This window comes from Marmota flaviventris, chromosome 7 (assembly GCF_047511675.1).
Source record: "Marmota flaviventris isolate mMarFla1 chromosome 7, mMarFla1.hap1, whole genome shotgun sequence".
NCBI lineage: Eukaryota > Metazoa > Chordata > Mammalia > Rodentia > Sciuridae > Marmota > Marmota flaviventris.
Window position 1 is genome coordinate 47972885 of NC_092504.1, and position 22524 is coordinate 47995408.

A 22524-nucleotide genomic window follows, 5' to 3' on the forward strand; every position below is an offset into this window, starting at 1 on the left:
GCAAGCCCTAATAGTTCAGTTTTACAATTATCATTATTTCCAACCGCTCCACAAAGCAAAACAGATATTGAGAAAAGGGAAAAATAGATGAAAGCAAGAAGAGAATAGGGAAATTTTCATTAAAATTCTATCACAGGCAGACATGAAGTGTTTTAATACCTCAGTTGTACATTTTAAATAAATTGTCTACGGAAAGGCATTTGAAATACATGGAAAAATGTTTACCTCTAGTTTTTGTAGTTTATCCAACCCAATATCTACACAGTGATATTTTGCTCTTTGAAGAAGCAGGGATTCAGAGAACCGTTATTTAGTCCATGGTGTTTACCTGAGAAGTTGAAATGAATTTAACCTATTCCCCTCATGGCTTAATCACATATTCTTAAAAAACTAAATAAATAAGCAATGGATTTTTACACAACATGCAGCATTTTTGCATATCAAAATATATATCTTGCTTTTTATTATCATATCTGTCTTTGTTATTCTACTTTCTGTTACTGCTGTTTATTGCTTTCATTTTAAATGTATGGTCTCTCCCAGGTCCTACTCACCACATGACTCCTCATTCACGTTAACTGCTGCTTCAAGTTTGTTTGAGTTTATTTGCTAGTGCTACCTTCCTATATGCTTTATTGAATTTTTTAAAAAATCTAGTATGAACTGACATGAGCCAGACATTAGAGAAATATTATTAGCTATTTTCCATAAATTTTTATAAAGTTCAATATAGTAAATTTTTTGTCTTGGAAGTCTTTTACACTAATTTTTGAGATTAGCATGATTCTTAAATTTTTACTGCTTGATCTCACCCACTTAGAGTACATCTACAATAAAACCATTTAATAAATATTATAATCATCCACATAATAGACATTTCTCCTTTTTCTCCCCTATGTTTAATTCTTTTATTATACTGACACTGAAGTTTCATGTGTCTGAAATCTTTAACAACGATAATAATTGCTTGCATTTCTAAAAAGTAGATAATCATATCAATGGAAGGAGATACAGTTAGAGATAAAATGTTTTTTGGAGGTTAAATAAATGCTATTTTGATAAAGATAGAGGTAACTCATATTTTGTTTGATGGATTATGATGAGTTTTTCTATGAGATGTTATTAGGGCTATTGAATTTATTATTATATACAAAACACATACTCACACACAAAGCATTTTGAGATGTTGTTTATTTGGCCATCAATTTGTAATGCTTATAAAGAATCATTATTTTCTGATGTTTATTTAAGGATATCTTTTTATCTGACTGACATATACTCACAAAGATCTACTTAGAATAACATTTGGACACAATAATCTGACATTTAAAAAAATCCATTTAAAGAACTAAATATCATTTTTTTAAAAATTGTACTCTGCTAAATCTAAATTGCACTGTTAATAATGGGCATTTATTTCCATTTTTCTCTGTTTTCATTTATTCGCTTGATCTCTCATACTTTTATTCATTGGAATTTTCAGTGAAGCCATTCAATAGGATACTATCAGAAGATAATTATAGCAAAGATTGGCATTGACATAACAATATTTCAAACTGGATTGTTTTAGAAATTTGGTGCTAAATACTTTGGTATTATCATCTAAAGTAATCAGTTCATTTAAATTTTAGTTATTTCAATATTACCAAAAATGTAAATTCTTTGAACAGTACTTTTTTACTTAAAGAGTAAAATCATATCAAGATTTTATAGCACCTTCCTCCCAATCTTGTGTATACAATTGAAAAAGCAGTAGATGAGTTTTTTGGAAGAAAGGATAAGGAATTAATATGAGCAAGGAGAGTATTGAGAAGGAGTTAAACCCCAGAAAATAGGCTGAGAGAGAAAATCTGAACTAGAAAATTGGTGAGATGGTTCTAAAAGTGTGGAATAAGTTAAAAAAATTATAATCAACCAAAAATTTTTTAGTAGTAAAAGAATGGCCAAACTCTTAAAAAGAACTTAAATCAGATTGTATGATCTGAAATTGTTGTAAATCATCTACTATATCTTGCATGTGGCTCCCAAATTATTAGCGTAAGAGAAGTTCTAAAAGGGGTAGTTTTTATTAGTTATAAGCCTCAGATATCTTTATTTTCACTTCTTCATCTCACCACTGTAAGTATTTGAGTAGAAAAATTATTATTGATTCAAAAAATACTTATTCAAGATAGGGAGTAGACAAGAAACATTAAACTTGATAGTATCTACAAGATATATGCACAGATTTATTTTATACATTTGTTCACAATTTATAGCCACTTAACCCTACTCAAAAGTCATACTTTGGAGTATTTTTCTAAGCAACTATTGTTCAATATTGTAAAACATTTTTATATATTTGACATGAACCTTTCTGTATGACATTTACTTACTGGATATATTATCACTATGTGTGTTTGATTATAGTTTGGCCAGTAAGAAATAATACAGATAATGAAAATGAATTTTTCAAAGACATATTAAGTTAAACATCTAATATGTATATGGACAGCACATATGTGTAGTTATAAATTATTTTATTAAAACCCAAGAGCATGTTTTCTGTTTATGTATATTATAAAGTGGGTTTATTTAAGTCGTCATTTTATCACCCAGGAATCCTATCAATGGACATAAAATTATCACCATATGTAAGAATTCTGGGAGTTGAATATAAATTTTTCTATAAAGGAATTATCCATACTAGAATTGTATTAGACATCAACAGGACTACTTTCCTGTTATTTTAAAAGTGCAACGAAATGTTGTACCTAAAGTCAAATGTTGGTCTTCAGTGCTTATTAGAACCAAAGAGGTATCAAAACTTCCACAGCTTACATTACATACACAAAGATAACTTTATAATATATAATGACTTCATCCTCTAGTATGGCTACATAAAAAATATTAACAAATAATGAGGATGTGAAGGAATCATAACTCTCACATTGTTTGTGGCAATATTAAATGGTCACCTTGCTACTGGAGAATGAATGTAGTTTTATAGATTTTCAGAATGTTAAACAGCAGTCATTTGGCCCAGCAATTCCACTCCGTAAATATTTACCCAATAAAAATTAATATATGTGTCCACATTTCAATACCTACCAGTGCTCAAAGCGATTTTATTTATGTTAGCCCAAAAGTAGAAACACCCAATATCCATCAATTGATGACAAGATAAATGAAAAGGGACATATCTATACAATGGAATATTATTTGACAATAAAAGTAAAGTAGTAATACATGGAAAAATGGATAAACTTTAAAAATATTATGTTAAATGAAAAAAGTCAATCACAACGGACAACATATTGAGGGTTCCCATTTATATTAAATGTTCAGAATAAGCAAATCTTTAAATACAGGGAATGCACTCTTCGCTACATAGTGGGAAAAGGATTGGGATGCTATGCCTGGCAAGAGCTATGTAGACGAAGGGAATGACTTGATATTTTCAGAATTTCACAGGTGCAATAAAAATGTAAAATAAGTTTATTCTGATAGCTTTCCAACTCAAATATATTAAAAATAATTACATTGTATACTTCAAATGAATGATTTATGTATATAAATTATATTACAGTAAAGACGTTTAATAATATTAAATTTTCACTATCAAAATGGGAAATGTTTTTATTAATCTATATTTATATTTAGAAAAATTTTTGGATATTTTTGTTAAGACATATTTCAATAACCTGTGCACTATGCATAGCACATTAATTTCTCATGAATTCATTGGGAATTTATTTTTATGATTAAAACTATAGCTTTGGGCTAGGGACATAGCTCAGTTGGTAGAGAGATTGTCTAGCATGCACAAGGTTGTGGGTTCAATCCTCAGCATCACATAAAAAAAAACAAAACAACAACAACAACAAAAACTACAGCTTTATTTGGCTTTTTATTTTCTTAGAGAAACATCCAGTTGCCATTAGGATTTTGGAATCAGGTAGGCTAAAATAAAATTCAGGCTCAAGTACATATAGCTCCATTTAAGTGACCTTAGTTTCCCCGAGTTTAAGTTTCCTAATCTGTAAATAGGGGGTTATTATAATTACCTTACAAGAAAATTGTGATGTTTAACAGTGTAGGTGTGAGTATATGAATCTTTGTATCCACATATACTTATGTATTTGTATGTGCATGTGTGTGTATGTGTGTGTGTGTGTGTGTGTGTGTATGGAAGTATGTATGTAAGTAAAGTATCTGGCTTATAAAAGCATATATTAAATTGCAATTATTATTATCACTGATTCTATTATTTTTAAAAAATGAAGTATAAATTTATGATTGGCAACATTATTTTTAATTATAAAATAAGTTATATTTAAAAGCATCCACTTTTTGAACAATAATTGCAATTTTTATAACACTTTCTGTTAACTTATGCAAGAGGGTCCTTTGGAAATACGCTAACATTTAATATTAACAGAGTATATCAAATAGTAAAGGTGTTCTTACCTTTGCAGTCCCTCATAATAATGTAAGATATGTTTTGTTGGAGAAATACTGAAACTCCCTTTAAAAATATAATATGTTGAGGATATAAAGAAAATACAACCTATATTTGATATGTGAGAGCTAAATTTTAGTTTGAAGATCTAAAAGTTGTGGCTGAATTTAAAGCCTAGCCTTGACTAACACTGACCAAACTCCATTTCTGTATGTCTCCAACATTTCTTTAAAATTCATGCAATGTGTATAGTCACAAATTATTTTGCCATTAAATGCATAAGAGTACTGTGATAAAAATGATATTAAAAAATCTTAAGGCACTCTTCACTAAAGTTAGAAATAGATTCATTATTCTTGAAGTGTGTATATATCAATCTGTTTTCCCCTTCTTTCTTTCTTGCCTTGTTTCTCTTTCCTCCTTCCTTTACTCTCCCAAACTTGTCAGATAGACAGATAGAGATAAAGCACAAATATCTGCACATGTTACAGGGAAAAGGAGATTATATAGCTTACAAACTCTCATAAACAGCTTGATATAATTAAGCCTTGTAAATTTCATGGTCTAATAGCAGCCAAAGCTTATTTATTGGTTATATTTAAGACTCACCATGGATAGTTTAATCTGTGGTTTATTATCATGTAGAAAGTAAAGCAAACACCACTGCTAATTTACATTATTTCAGAAAACTTTGGTTGATAGTCAGACATCTGCTTTGACCAGAATGAATTAAACTAACAACAAAACACATTGTCCCAAAGCATCTTAATGGCACTACATTTCTGACTTTGAATAAGAACCTACACTCTGGTAGGATTATCAGTATCCAAAAACATTGTAAAACATGTGTTTTAGGTGACACTTATATATGTCAGGTAGTTGGCCTTATAATTTTTAAAATACAGAATCATGCCTTTTAAAATGACTAATGAAAATAAAATGATGAGTGGGTTAGGAGATAGAAGAGAATAAACTTTAGAAGTAATATTTTCTGTTGTCTTATTCTGAGAAGATAGTTTATCCTGTTTTGAGAAATTATCTTAATTTGTTTGTCTCTTTTCTGAGTAATCAATGAAGGGGTATTTACTGGATATGTAATTGACTTTTTAAATGGGAGAATGATATTGGTAATACATTTATGATTAATTTATTGATGCTTCTTACATTTGGGAATAGAACATTTGTGGAAAAGAATAGCAATCTGTCCTTATGGCTTAGAACTACTTCTTTAGGCTGTTGAGACCAAGAAACTTATTGATTCAGTAAGTCTGCATTTTACAAATAACGTTATGTTGCTTTTAGTATTTGAAAAAAATGCTGTAGAAATAATTTAAATGACATATATGTGAATTGTATGAATGAAGCAAAAGACAAGTCAAGGTCTGTGTTATATGACAAGTTCTCCTTTGAATTCTAAAATATACTTGACATTGAAAGGATTTTAGTATTCAAATAAAGATGTTGTGTAGTCAGAATGCATTTAGTTTTTCAACCCTAGGGCATATCTTTTGTTATAACACTTTAAAAAAAATAAGATGTATAGATCCCATGTATTCTAATTAGATTTTATGTTTAAAAGACAATTGAGGTATATTTTAAAAATCAAACAAGAGTGACCTATCAAAATTACTAATTTCACAAGTTCAATGTTATTTGGAAGATATGTTTCAGATAAACCACATTATTTTTCAATAGCAGAAATACTTGGTCATTTGTAAGCTGATTATTTTTTTTAGTGTGATAAAATGTTTCTCTAGTTTTGTCTAATAATCTGACATGGTCTTCTCTTAACCAGTAACCACATGTTGAATTGTGTTCAAATGATACTTAGTGGCCAGATTGATAGAATATTATGAGGTGGAATATACGTGCCCTGGCATATATGTGTATAAATGTGTGTGTGTGTATGTGTGTGTATGTATGTATATATATATATATATATATATATATATATATATATATATATATATATATTTCCCATATAAAACCTGTCTTCACTTCAAAGCCAAGGTGAATTGTTTCAATATTGCACAATGAACTGGGGCAGGAATCATGCAAATTATTAAGGTAGGTAAATGGGAAAGAGACAAAATAGACAAAGCTCTGAGGAAGCCAGCATGGAGCCAAAAACAACAGCAGGTGTGGCCATATGGCAATCAAATTAGAAAATGCATTCTTGCCACACAGTCTTCCAGGAGATAGTAAAGCCCAGACAGCCCTCATGGAGGGCTGATTTACTTAGTATATTTTAAGTATTTCATATTGCCTCTCTCACTATTCAATTCTGAAGAGAATTTAAATGTATTGTACCAAATAGATATTGAAGAATTTTCTTAAAGAATAAAACAATTTCTCATTTTACTTTCACATTTAGGGGATATCATTATGCTGAAAACACATTTTCAAATAGAGCATTTGCTAAGCTGAGATTGTTTTCAAACAAAGATTTGTATGGCCACAATTTAATGATATTATTTTATATAAACATAATTTTGGATAATTTTGAAATTTTTGAATTCTGTAGTTACTAATATTTTAATTAAAGTTATTTGCATAAGTCCTTAACCTGTGAAATAACATTTTTCAGATCTTGAAGCATATTTTTCTATAGAAAGAATTTACTAAAAATTTGCTTCATTTCTCATGTTTCCTTTCCAAAACTTGTTTGACCGACAGACAAGGGCTAGGCTATTAGCATTTATTCTTAAGTGTACTATTAGTATTGTATCATGTTGCTATAATTTCAGCAACATTGTTGTGCTGTGTGTGTATGTGTGGGTATGTGTATGTACTCTAATTTGAGAAAATGTCCCTACTTTTTTTTTTTTGAGAACCCAGAGACATCCATGAAGTTCTGCCTATTCTCCACTGGAGATACTATATCACTCAAACACATACACATACCCTTTTAATAGAGTGGTATAATGTAATATATCCTTAGTAGTATATGGTAGAATGAAGACAATGATCATATTTCCACTTTAAGTCATCCAATTTGTTTCTGCCTATAGGCAGCACCACACTTCTGTTTTCTATGACCAACTTTTTTGGACACTACCACAATAAAAGGATACTGATTCTTTAAACAAATGAATGCTTAATAACTCATGTATTTATTGCTTCACTAAATGTATTTTATCAAGCACAATTATTATGTTTATTTAGAATAAAACAAATTATTCATGTAAAACCTATGAATTGGTAGTCTCTTATTGGAATGGCAATTTTACATCTCTTGAAATTAGTTTACATGTATTTAACTTAATAGAGGAAGGCAAGTTGTTGTTTTGAAATTGACTTTTCATGAGTCCCCCTCCCCTTCCTTATTTTGCCTTAAAACCTGGCTTTTAATTTTTTCTATAAAAATTTAAAAGTTATAGAAAAGTGAAAAATATATAACCAGAATAAAGACCACTGACCCCATCATTCAGATTTTAAACAACTGTTTGGTATATATACTTACAATTAGCAGTAGAGTAATCCCTATGATAACGCCAATTTGATCTACTTCTAATCCTTTCTACTCTCATGTAAGCAATGACAACTAACAAGACTTTGATTTTTTTTTTGCTTTCCAATAAACTATTGCAATGTATGTATCTATCAAAATTATAAAATATTAGTGGGTAGTATTCATATGTATAGTGTGTATGTATGAAATGGTGTATATATGCACCATATATATGTGTGTGTATCTGTGTATTTAATATGTATATGGTATAGATTCTTCACCTTACCTTTTTTTTTCTTTTCTTTTTTTGGTGTTGTTAAGGATTGAACCCAGATCCTAGCACATGCTAAACAAGCATTCTACCACTGAGCTACATCCTCAACTGATTACTCAACTTTTAAAATTCATTGTGTTGGCATGTAGATCACTTGTTTTTTAAAACTGTTTTATAACATTTCATCATAAATAGATAATAGTTTATCAATTAATTTATGGATGGGTATTTATAGATTCCTCTCTTAATACCTTTTCTGATATTCTATTATTGCTTAGGTTTGAGTAACATTTATATAATCACAGGAATATTGAAGTCCTTAGGATTTGAAGGTTTAGACCACATAGCAAAACACTCTTGAATATGTATTACTGGAGATATTTTCTTTTTAATTATTCCTCAATATAGCAAAATGGCAAATAATTTAAGATATTATTTTTAACATCAAATGTAATTTGTTCAAATTTTACATTAATCTTTCTTATAACTAGTCACTTCCACTTTGTCTTCCTGTCATCCTGAAGAATGAAATGTAATTTCCCAGAGGCTTTAAGAATTGGAGGAGTATTAAATGTGGCTGAAATTAAGTGATTAATAATTTACTTTTAGGCCATGAATCAACTTCATGGGATGCTAAGGATCATTTGCAACCCCAGAAGTATGGGCAGTAACAATGCACTTTTTAAGACTAGAGAACTCTCAAAGGTTGACTGCCCAACCTAATTAAACTTCAATCTTCTGAAACCAAATTTATTTCTTTTTTGTACTGAATTTCCTCAGATCTTCTTGACAGGAAAATGTCACTTTGCCTGACAGCTGATAGACAGGTTATGTAGCTCCGTAATTGGAGAGAAAAGGATAGCTTAAAGCTACTTGTCTTAATGGCTATGTGTATGGCTTTTTCTTTCCTTTTTTTATTTTCTTTTTTTCTTCCTTTCTTCCTTTTTTTTTTTTTTTTTTTTTTTGAGGTTTCTATGACAGACACAAAAGGCCTTAGCAAAAAGGCCCACTGCCATTTTTTTTCTGCTTCCTCCAGGGGTAATTATCTTACTCCATCAATAGTGCTGTCAGAAATTGGGCACATAATTCAGCATTTAAATGAACAAGCAATGTAATATTTCCTGTCTCCCAGTGGAATGCTTTGCAGCTCACATTCTTCTCTGTCACTTGCTCTCTCTTGATGTATGTCCCATGCCTAGTCCTTGAATGCCTCTCTCCCTTGTGTTTCATTGCAGATGTTGGCTCCGACTTGACACCTACTTCATTTGGAGTTTTATAGGACCAGCGACCTTGATAATTATGGTGAGAACTCCTAATTAACTATGTGTTTCCCAGGTCAAGAAATAAAACTTTCACTATCCCTATACTAAATATGTTTAATTTACATAGGTTAATTTGGGGAAAGCATGTACTTATTTGACCCTATGTAACTCAAGCAATTAGACAGTCATTATAGTCTGCTTGTATATTATAAAATAGTTCATCAAAATCAGTGGGAAAAGAAAACAAGCATTTGCAAGAGTTTATGTCATGTATTGCTACTCAGAAGTCCAATTCATCATAATCCCTTTGATTTTTATAGATAAAGAGTGATGGCTATAAAGGTGACCACAGATTTTTTTGTATTCTTTTTCTTTAAGATAATGTGATAATTTGAATTGAGAATGGACAAGAATTGGAAAAGTAGGATAATACCAGACTATTCCTTCCAGTTTTGTTTTTATATAAACTTTTAAATCTTTAAAATTCAGAAAGATTTTACTTAAAAATGGTACAACTTAATTAGGAATGCATCCTAGAATAATTCTTCCTTTTTTATTTTTAGTTTCATGATATCTTGATTTCTAATATTTATATTACTTTAGATAAAATTATCGGTATCATTGTTTTCAAAAATACAAAGTTATTCAATTTTAGAAGTAAAATATTAGCCCTACGACTGAATAAAATATAGTTCTACAATTTTTTTTTTATCTTAAACCTTTAAGTCCAGATGTATTTTGGATTTTAAAATGTTTCAGACTTTGGAAAGGCAATATGGTACATATAATGCATATTACATGACATCTCTAGTGGGCACTATGCAATTGCCTCAAATTTAACACATTGACCATTACTCATAGTTCTGGCTAGGTAGTACTCTGTAATCAAAGAGCAACATTTTAACAGGAAAAAAAGAAAAATAAAAGGCAGGAAAAGTAAGAGCAAGTATAGTAATGACTATGGACAACCTTATGTCAAAACAGATCAGGTTTTTCTACCAGGTGGAGTCAGTTTAAACTTTTCATCATCTAATGAATGTTTTTTTTAACTTTCACTTTTGATAGTTTTTTGAATTTAGGGATGATTGATTTTAAAAAATTATGATGCTGTATTATAGAATTTCAGTTGGATTTTTAATTTTGACTTTCCTAGTCCCTACCAGTCCCAAGTTGTGGAAAAGATAAACCAATCAAGCAGTAAAGGACAATTCAATATGTGATTTTCTGTAGAGTATTCATGTAGGTAATATAGGTAATTTATACTGGGGTGTTTTTTATTCTAACTCATATATTTTCTCTGGTTTCAGTTATATAACAATATCTTGAGGATTCCCTCTATTTAATATTTGTTTGTTACAGCATTAGCAATTAATCAGCATTTTCTAACTTTTTGGCATAATCTATTCAAATATGATCCCTGTTGATCTTAGTATTTATATTTTTTATAATATTACATTTGAAAATGTATCCCTAAATAATAAATTTGGAGATATGCTTCATACATATGAAGTACAGAAATAGTGTTCTTAGAATAATTATTGCTTTTTGTTTGTTTGGTTTTTTAAAAAACATACACTAGACTTTGAGTTATTTCAGAATTTCCACAGCCTCTTCCTAATGGCTGCTGATTTTATATTTATGTGTATTTGGCATAGTAGTGCTGTGTAACTTAGTGGTATCCTGATTCCCCAAACTGGCTTCTTGCCTTTGCTAAAATACTAAGCAGTCATCTGTGATCCAATTCCTTTAAAAGTGTACTGAGAGCTAATTTCCCAGAACAATTCATTTGTTACAGAGAATAGACTTGCTTTTTTTTTCTACCATGGTTATGCTGCATAACATTACCTTTTGCATTCCAGCTTAATGTAATCTTCCTTGGGATTGCTTTATATAAAATGTTTCATCATACTGCTATACTGAAACCAGAATCAGGCTGCCTTGATAACATCAAGTAAGTGATTTTAATTTTTGTTTTCTACAGATGACCTTACATTTGTACTATTATACTATCCTGCTTTTTCTTGCATCGAAATAATATGGCAAAATGATATTGAAGATCAATGTACTGTCTTTCCAGTATTTGACCATTTATTTATTATTGAAGTGAACTGATATACCTGAAAATAAGTATAATGAAGTTATCTCTTCAAAAATACACTTTTTCCCTCTAAACCCTAATTTAAAGTAGTATACATTTTTAATACCTATATTCACTTTGTCCTGAAAACAAGCAGAAAGCTTCTATAACAGGGCAGACTGTGATTTTGTAGAGCAATAGTGCATTGTTTACCCTGGGCTCCACATTCCCCATCAGGGCAATGTGCCCAGGGCTAGATGGTGGTTCCTACAGGTATCATAAGGGGAAATTTTACACCATGGGAGAAAACCCCAGAAATTATGAATCTGCTGTTTAAATAGGAGCGGTTATTTAGTTGTACCCCTCTCCTGAGGGAGGGAGAGAAACCTCCCAAATGTAAACAAGTGAGATTGAGGATCCCTAATCTGAAATGTTTGGGAACAGAAATATTTTAGTTTTGAAGTTTCTCAAATTTCAGAATATTTTTATAGACTTCACTAGTTGAAAGTCCCTCATCTGTGTCAAAAACCTAAAGTACTCCAAAATCTGAAAATTTTTGAGCATCATGTTTGAATTTTGGAGCATACAAATTTTGGATTTTCAAATAGGGATGCCCAACCTTTTCTTTGAAATATAAAGATATGGCTTAGTGCTTTATCCTCTTTGAAATATTAATGCAACCTCCTGGAAGGTAACTCTCTCCAGAAGTTTCTTTCTGTTCAATCATCTTTTCATTTTCAAACTTTGTCCTTTACACTGATTCCATTTTCTATGCTCTCCATGTAGAGATATGAAAATGTTTACCTTACTTTTTAACACTACTGAAAATTTGATTTATACAAAAAGTAGCTGGTTTACATTTTCTAAGAAAAAATAGTCGAATTCCTAGTGTAGCAAAAAAATTCATCTTCTTTGCTTAGAGTTCCCAACATTTGAGAAAGACAGTAATTTTGAGATGTGATTAGCCATTTATCTTTGATATAATAAATTCAAATTGCATTTCATATAATTTGCCTATATTGTGTATTAATTTAGATAAACAATTTCATTAAATGAATATCCTTTGAGAAGTTTTGTGAGATCAACTGTGACTTTTGTATGCTATTGACGTTATCCTTAAACAACTTCAGACAGCAGTTATGTCACCCATTTTCCATCTTTCTACATTCACTTTCTGACATAGTTTCTGGTCCGTATAGCAGTTCCTCAATGAGTGTTTATAGGAGAGCATAATACACTAAATGTGTCAGTGACAAATTTATTGACATTAAGTGGAAAAATAAAAAATCATGGCACAAACTAGGATTTATCTACTAGGATTAGTAACCTTTGTGATTCCTAATTTTGGTTTGTTGAGATAATCATCATAATATCATTGAATTATGTGCAATTAAACTTTCTTTCTAAAATACAGTGTTAGTTCCATACACTCACTGTTCCTACTGAATTTAGATAAGTTACATAGCCACATAAAATATATTTTCTTTATTATGTCATACTTTTCTCAAATTGGTAAAAATTACATTTTAAAAACAAGTAATTATCATTTGTTATTTTTTAAAGTACCATCAGAAAGAAGTTAATGAACTTTGATATCTATGTAACATATTCTGTCAGGTTAAAAATTAGAAAATTGGCTCATTCTTTAACCTATTCTTCAAGTATTCTTGTTAGGAATTTCTTAACTTTTTGTCCAGTTTTGGAAAAGTAAAGACCTTAACTTACCCTGAACTTTAGAACTTGTGCTCTGTATGGATAAGCATTTTAAAGGATTAATTTGTTCATCATTTATGTATATTTATTTGGGTAATGTGGGTTGATATTAATATTTAAAAGAGCAGTCAAATACACAGAAGTCAATAATTGCATTTAATGGCATTGATGGCATGAAGCTTTATATTATACAGCAAAATAAAATCTTAAATGAGAATATCTTGATTTGAATTCTGTCTAAATTATTTGCTTTTTTATAGCATCTGGAAAGTGTTTAACTTTGCTGAGTCTTCTTTTCATCTTCACAATGGTACAATAATGAAAGTGAACTGATTATCAAATGAACAGAGGAATATAAAGAGGTTCTGATGATGCTTCTCAAAAATTTGACAAGGAGAGAAATCGGATAGTTGTTGGAGTATAGAGAATGGTTTTAGATGAAAGAAACATGAATAAGGATATACTGATGAGAAAGAACCATTAAGGAAGGTTAAGAATATAAGCAAGGAAGTAATGGAATCACTGTAGTTATGACTTGAATTAATGTAGGGTATGCATCTAGAACCATGAAAGAGCATTTCTATTCCAGCTGTATTCCAGGAAGAACACTTCCACCAAACTAGGAGAGACTTCTTCCACTGAGAATGGACGAAATAAATAAAAATAGATGTGGTACTGTGGTAGAACAGTGTAGGACTGTGAGTGACTTAAGGGATTTCTACCTACTTTCATCAAAAAAGTAAGAAAGATGGTCTTCTGCAGGTTAAGGGGAATTACCGAAGAGAGATTTGAAAGGCACGTCAAGAAAATATTCCTTAATATTTTCCAAACTCTGAAGGATAATTCATTTTCTTAAATACTTTTTGTTAACTATTTAAGAATGGATTGGAAAGAAATCAAAAGGATACAACCAAGAAAAAAATTAGTATTTAAGAATAAAAATAATTTTAAATATTAGCCAAAACATAAAATCTATACTTTTTTAACAAGCAAAATTATCTATATAAAATGTGTTTGGACATGATATGAGTGCTGTGTGAGTGTTTTAAAGATAAAGTTTTATTTTATCTGTAAATCTTTACTTTTTTATTATTTAGTGAACATGAAAGGGCATAAAAGTTTGTTTTCGTTATTTTTGGTTTTTATTTTTAGTTTTTTAAATGTATTTTTGTAAAGTGATGAACAACATGGACCACATGTTCAGTATATTGACGAAAAAACTTCAAATATAAGGTCTTTGGGAAGTCTTTCTAAAATAATTCATTCATCAAATCTTTATTGCTCTTGATAGTTTCTCTCTCTCTCTCTCTCTCTCTCTCTCTCTTTCACACACACACACACACACACACACACACACACCTCCTTTATCTAAAATATTCTTGTTTCGCCTTATTTTTCCTGTTAGCATTTGCTTTAAGCCACTCTCTTCTTTGGCAACATCATGGCAGTGGTCTAATTTCTCTACTCAGATTCTTGCTCCTGCTCTCACCAGCTAGAGAGATCTCTTGAAAACGTTAAATCCAGTCATGCAAGTATTTGGGGTAAATCTCCCCAAAGAGTCCCATTACTCTTAAATTCCACAGTCCCAACACAGTTTATTGAGCCTTCCTGATCTGGTATCCCTTTCTTCTTTTACCTTCATGTTGTGCCATGGACCTTTGGCTGCTCTAGGTGTGCTCTCTTTTGCCCAAGTCTGATCTCTGCTGTTTCTCTATTGATGTTTTCTTCCCTAACACTATGCATGACTGACTCCTGTTTAGCCACAGTAATTTAAATATTATTTCATTATTTTCAAAAATAACATAATTATTCTTTTATTCTAAACTAACTTCAGGGTCATCATAATAAATCCCTTTCATGTAAACAGAGAACATTTGTTTTGCTGACTCATTGCTATATTAATGATATACTCTCAAATAAAATAAACAATAGAGTGAAGTATGATAGTAACATGATTACAAAGGAAATAAAGTATACCAAATCTCAGGTTTATCTAAAAAAGTAATTAAATTGAATAACACATGTTATTTAACACATGTTAAAATGAATAACACATGCTGACTGCTTACTTGTCATTTGTCTCTCTTCATCAGAATAAGTAATTATACTTAGGGGAAAGAGGTAATTCATTTGAATTTTTTAGTTGAGTTTCTCATAGATTGAAATTGGAACTTTCAGGGGTTATAGCTGAAATCTAACCTAATTAAAAATAATGTATGTAAATATGAACAAAACAATTAATGAATTGTTGCCAAATGGAATTATAGTATGATGACATGTAAAACTTGAATTTATAAGAAGCTTCTAGAATACTTAATATTTACCTTTAAAAGTAGTTTCTGTAATTACCCACATCTATTGTTAAAAATATCAAAACATTTTTTCTTACAGTACTGAGGTTTAATCCACATCCTTATTCATGCCAGGGATGTGCACTACCACTGAGCTATATCCCCAGCCCTTTTGTTTTGAAATAGGATCTTAAGCATCTGACCCACCTGGGTTTGAATTTCTTTTCTATCCTATGATGGTTGTATGACCTTGGCAAATTTTATCACACCCTCGGTCAGTTTCCACTCTGAATTGAGAATAAGTATATCCATTTTGTAGAGTTTTGTGACATTAAATGTCACACATAGGTAAAACATTAATTTGGTACTCATACAGGATGGTTTGCTTATTTTTAACCATTCCATTTGGAAATACTCTGCTCCCTTTGTTTCTTTGTATTTTTCACAGTGAAGCTTTACTCACGCTCCCTTCAAAATCCCATTAGAATATTACTAGCTTTGTTTACCATATGGTGTCATTAAAAATTATGCATGATATGATGCTTTATGTTTTTAAGACAAACTTATCCTATTATGAAAGAATTGGCTCCAGGGGTGAAATGCTCATTTGATTAATAAATAGCAGGTTCTGTAGATAGTTCTGAAAGGAAGGGGGGAAAATCATCCTCTGTGAGCTTGGACACCTGCCACATGTAAATAAATCTAAGAAGGCTTTTGAATAGCTTCAGGGACAAATAGAGAAATTTTAAGCCTTAACAATACCCATAACTTACTCTATTTATTAAGAAGGTAACCTTTACTTTGAGGACTGTGTTTCTAAATGTTGGTAGAAACAATTAAGTCAGAAATAATTCAGTTTGATGAGTATTACATTAATAAGTTATGGAGTTAAGGTGTTTTGGATCTAAAGAAATGAGGGCAGAAAAAAATAAACATAATCTTGAAAAATACAACACTCTTTATAAGAGTGTTTTAATGCTTATATTTTTCCTTCATATTAATATATCAAGATTTCCTTCATTAGATGAATGGAGAAAAAACTGTGATATATATACACAATGGAATATTACTCAGCTTTAAAAGAGAATTAAATTATGGCATTTGCAGGTAAATGGATGAAGTTGGAGAATATCATGCTAAGCGAAGTAAGCCAATCCAAAAAAACCAAAAACTGAATGCTCTCTCTGATAAGTGGATACTGATCCATAATGGAGGAGAGAGAAGGCATGGGAAAAATGGAAGAACTTTGATTGGGCAAAGGGGAGGCAGGTAGGGAGGGTGCATGGGGGCAAGAAAGATGGTGGAATCAGATGGACATCATTACCCTAGGTATGTGTATGACTGCACATATGATGTGATGCTACATCATGTAGAAACATAGAAATGTAAAGTTGTACTGCAATTGTGTACAATGAATAAAAATGCATTCTGCTGTCATACATACCTAATTAAAATAAACAAACTTTTAAAAAAGATATAGATAGCCTTTATGTAAATATATATGTAGGCTACATTCAAATTTGTCTTTAAACTGTACTGAGAGTAATAACCTAAAAAAAGTTCCAACTCTTTTGAGAACAGTAAATCTAGTTTGGAGTTGGAATTGATAAAAATGTTTATCTTCATAGTTTTCCAGATGAATTTTGAGGAAAAAAAAATAGGACATTCTTATTAAACTATTAGCTACTGAAAAAACTTTTTGAAATATGATTTTGTTTTTTAAAAATGGAGCTCAAAATAGTCCATGCAAACTTTTAAAAATTTTTTAACTTCTCTATATAACTGATTTTATTTATAGGTTGTTTCACCCTTACAACTACAAATTAAAATTAAAATCTCACATACTTCTAATTATTTTAAATATTTAGAAATGCTGCTTAAAAATTGTTACTGCTCCTAAAAAAAATTAGGTGAACGTGATACACCAAAAATGTGTTTACCTGATTTTAATCAAATATTCTTCTCAATACTGATATATTCTGTGAATTCCTTAGTGCTCAGAGCCAAAAGTCAAACCAATTGTAGTTTACCTTATTCATTATTATAAGATAAAATAGACTTTAAGAGGATTCTGAAAGTGAATACAATGTTTGTTACCACATTTTTCCTGGTGTTCTTTCATTTTCTTGCTGGGTGGCTGCACATAACTGGAAATGTGCCTTAATATTATCATAAATATCAGGCATATTTGAAGAGTGATATAATCCAAACAACACTGTAGTTCTTTGGATTGTTATAACATCACTAAGTTGCTTCAAATAAGTTGAGACCTTTCTAGGATAGCTAGTTCTTTGGTGATTACCTTAAATTCAGCCTTTACAAGCATTTAACCATCACTACTTTGGGGGCGGGGAACATATCCAACCACTGATTCACAAGACTGTGTATTCAGCAGGTGTATTGCCAGTCTCTCATTGCAGTGTGCACTTTTTGGTGTTTTTGTTTTGTTTTCAGTATCCTAAAGTGTAAAAAAAAACTGGTCTGTTTTTTTAGGGTTTTTGTTAAGATGTATTAAAATTTCTATATTGTCTTTCTAGGAATCAGTATTTTATGCATCCCTCTATTCATAAACTGAAAGCTGACATTTGAGAAAAATAGTTTGAAGGATAAGTGCCATAGGTACACTGGAACTGTTGTGCACCACAACTTGATACCCAACTATTGTTTAAGTTTTCTCAAAAATAATTAGGTTGATATCAGATATAGGAGAGTAATTGCTGTCTAAGGATGAGAAAACCTGAAAGAATTACTAAGGGGGAAATGTCTTGTAAATAATGCTACTATAAAAATGAGCAGCCCCTTTGTTCTTTTAATAGAGCTTGTATTCAGATTACTTTTATATTCCACCAGGAATGTACAAACTAAGAAAGCTTGAAAATCAGAATTAGTCTGAATTACCAATTCATAAGATTGTAGTTTTTCCCCTGAAAATAGTTAAGCATAAGTTTTCAGAAGAGTGGAAGAAGTCTGAGAATAGTTATAATTAAATAATATTTGTGTTCCTTATTATTCATATATTTTACTTAATTTTTAATGTAGAAATGTGGATTTGAATTTTATATTTAATTGTTCATTCATTTATTTCATAAATCAGAAGTGTTCCTTTTGGGGGGACAGTGGTGTCCTGGTCAAATTGAACCCAGGTCCCCTCACATGCTGAGCATGTCATCTGCCACTGAGCTAAACTCTTAGCTCCTAAAAGTACTAAAATTATGAAGATAGAACTTATAAATTTCATTCATTGATTTTATATAAACCCTAAGAGAAAAAAAAATTGAATGACTTCAATGGTTTTAGCCTGGGAAACTGATTAAGTTATTGTTGATATGAGGAAAATCATGATGGAAGTGCATTTACAGATGGAACAGGTTTTTTTTTTTTTTTTTTTTTTTTTTAATCAAGTAACTTACTAGATATCTTAGTGCAGATGTTGAGTAGGCAGTAGAAGTAATGAAAGCTGGAGATATAACTTGGAGTCCTCAGTGTATAAATTTTAATTTTTTGTACTTAGAGTTGCCATGTTTTACCTATTTTCAACAATGACTTCATTTTATACATCTTTATTACTTTCTGAATTGTCAAATTAAATTATTCTGTATTTTTACTTATGGCAGTTATATATTTCCTTTTAAAACATTAAAATAAGAAAAGTGAGATGGTTTCAAAAACATAAAATAGTGAAAATGGTATACATATATGGTAAAAAATTTGCAATGATTTTCCAGCTCAATGAGTTCCACTGACTAGTCACTAGAAAGTATGTATCTGTTGAGATGGTTACTTCTGAAAATATAAATACCTAAATCATAAGGATGGTCATGATTTATGGAACATGAAATCCAAGGAGAGGTTGTTCTAGAGTTGACTCCAAAGCTCAATAATGGCAGCAAGAACCTATGCCCTTACAGGCTTTGATCATCTTCAGCATGTTGGCTTTGCCATTTATTGTGTCATCCTGTGGTCCAAAGATGACTCTTTCACCTCCAAGTAACATATCATTCAGCAGCTGTTTTCAAAGACAGGAAAAAAAGAAAACAAGTTCTTATGTTCTTTTCTCACTGATGTATGGTCAAGGTAGAAACTTCTTCCAAACACCCTTACTGGCATCACAAGTCTGAATCACATGACTCCCCACTATAAGGGAGTCTAGGAAGACAAAGATCTGGCAAAGGAGACTAGTTCAGTGCCTCTGGGTGGGATAGGGACATCATCATTAATTATGGAGCTTAGGAAACTAAATAACAAAATAATAATTAAAACAAGTATTAACCTCCCTTTTTGACAGATAGACCTTTAAAAACTATTAAGACAGTCAGGTGTGAATTTAGAATCCTCCAACTTTTTGGGCTTCAATGCCAAGATGTAACTCCCGGCTCATTGCTTATTTTCCTTCTCTCCCTACTCTCAGCTGGATTCTATACTGTGTGGGGCCTCACATAAAGGCATGTGTATGCTCTAGTCTAGTCCACACATCCAAATTCTTTCTAATTCTTCAAATCCTCTCTTTGTCCATTCCTCAAATCCATGAAGAATCTGCTACTGCCTACAACCTTGGAAGAATGGGATAGAGTAGACTTTACTTTAAAATGCTGAGGCTAGTTAAGATAATGGGATTGAGAGTAGACTCAGAATATAAGAGGACCATAGAGCGTAACACTTTGGCACTTCAATTTATGGAGATCTTAGAATTGCCAAACCTGCACAGTGGATTCAGAAGTAGCAGCAGTTGATATAGAGGAAGAAAGCAAGAGATCCTGGAAGGTAAGTGAATCAAGTTTTCAAATTAGATGAGAATTTAAGTCTTGACCACTGAATTTGGTAACATGGAGGTCTTTGGTGAACTTGACGAAGGCTGTTTTGGTAAAGCTTGTGAAGCCTTATATGAGTGAATTCAAGGGGAAAGGGGAGGAGAGGAATTAAAAAACACATATAAAGGCAACTTTTTTCAAGCCTTTATCTATAAATAAGAGCTCAGAAATGTAATAGCTGGAGAAAATGTCAGGTGCAGGAAGGTGTTTTGTTTATTGGTTAGTTTTTAAGCATGAGATGTATTATAGCCTATTCCTTTATTTGATAAGAATAGAATATTTGTTGATCATGAAGAGTGAAGAAAGTTGCATAATATCTAAATTTAATTAATTTCAAATTTAAATAGGCAAGGGAAGATGGGATAAAGTGTATAGTGTAGGCTGTTCTTCAATAAGGAGCACAGGCAGAACACTTCATCTATTATGTGATGATATTATGACTGAGTACTGCTAACTCATTAACTAGCAGATGTTTTCTTTTACAATAATGCAATAATTTATCATGACTCATAAATAATAAGTGCTCAGTATGTTCATAAACATTTATCTGCCTAGAAAACAAAGTTATGTAGGCTTGAAAATATAATTATTACAATATTGTTTTTATTTCTTTATTTTTTGCTTTCAATATCATATGTTAATATATATGTAATGGTTATAAAATTAATGTTCTGATTATAAAATCTACTTATATCAGTATTATATATGTATGAATACATGCACATATTTACATATGTGTATATTTATATTATATATTCTATATAGAAGATGCAAAAGTCCAAAGACATTGTTAGCAAATACAAATCTGTTACATGCAAGCATGTTTAGTAACTTTTTTGTATAATTTTATGAATTTAAGAAATAAAATTAATAAGTTATCAGTTTGCAAAAAATCACAAAAAAAATTACTAAGCTGGGGCTGGGGCTGGGGCTCAGCAGCAGATCACTCACTTGGCATGTGCGAGGCTCTGGGTTTGATCCTCAGCACCACAAAAAAATAAATAAATAAAATAAAGGTATTGTGTCCAACTACAACTGGTAAAAAATATTTAAAAATTTAAAAAAGTTCTAAGTCACAAAATTCCTTTTCCTTCAAGTAATGATCAGATAAATATTGCTACCTTAAAATAATGTAGCTCTCTTCCAAAATATAAAATAAAAAGCAATATTTATAAAATTGTATTAAGCATAATTTATAAGATGGATGTGAGCTAATATAATTTTTAGATATAAGTGAATGTTTTTGTTTCAAAGAAATAGTTATATATGTGGAAAATAGACTAAATAGAAATGTACTAAAAAGTTGGTAATAACTTAGTGTCATCATAATATGCCATTTCATATGCTCATTTTTACGTATTTGCATGATATTTCCCATCACCACTTAAGGTACCAAATACATGTCATTTTTTTCACACAGCAACAAGTGCACCAATACCAACTAGATGTTCAAGGGTTCAATTTGTTCTGACACTAACTCTCACAGAGTTAGCACAGAATCCACAGTTAAGGGCTCAGCTTCACAGACTGCCCTCACTTCCGACACTATTGCAAATGAGGTGCCCAGCATACCCACACTTTTGGTTATAATTTATAAATTAGGAGTCCTCATCAACACTCTTCATGTTCAATAATTCAATAGAACAACTCACAGAACATGCTGTCCTTAAGAGTACAGTTTTATTATTTAAAAAAAAAATGAAACTCAGGAACTGTCAAATGGAAAAAGTGTATACAGCACTGTATGGCAGAAGATGGCCAACTTGCATGCCCTGTCTTTCCCAGGCTCATGGATATGTTTGTCAATTCACAAGCTCCTCAAATCCCATCCTTTGGCATTTTTATAGGAATTTTTTTTTATTTTAGTCATGAGAGATTAAACTATTGGCCACAGATTATTGTACACTATCTCCAGCTCCCCTCTCTTACCTGGTGATGGAGTGGGAATTTAAGGGAGACATGGGGGACTGGAGTTAGGTGGCAAGTTCTAACCCTTCAATGGTGGCTTGGACTGAGACTAGTATTTAGCAGTCCACCTCCACCCACAAACACACCTTGAGTTATTTCATTAGCATTCAAAAGACACTTGAGATTCCAATGGTTTTAGGAGCTCTTTACGAGGCAACAGAGACAAAGACTAAATGTTTATTTTTTATGAGAGCATTGCACTTTTGAGTTTTCAGAATTTAGTATAATGAGCATATACC

General features: G+C 30.9%; 1 protein-coding gene across 7 annotated transcripts in view; it reads left to right on the forward strand.

The window, feature by feature from the left end:
- Window positions 1-22524, forward strand: part of Adgrl3 (adhesion G protein-coupled receptor L3) — a 759373-nt gene that overhangs the window by 681768 nt on the left and 55081 nt on the right. For all 7 annotated transcript variants that reach the window (XM_071614317.1, XM_027947334.2, XM_071614313.1 and 4 more), the window contains 2 exons: window positions 9402-9468; window positions 11288-11379. In XM_071614317.1, coding sequence (XP_071470418.1) covers window positions 9402-9468; window positions 11288-11379 — 159 coding nt within the window. The remainder of the gene's footprint in view (window positions 1-9401; window positions 9469-11287; window positions 11380-22524) is intronic.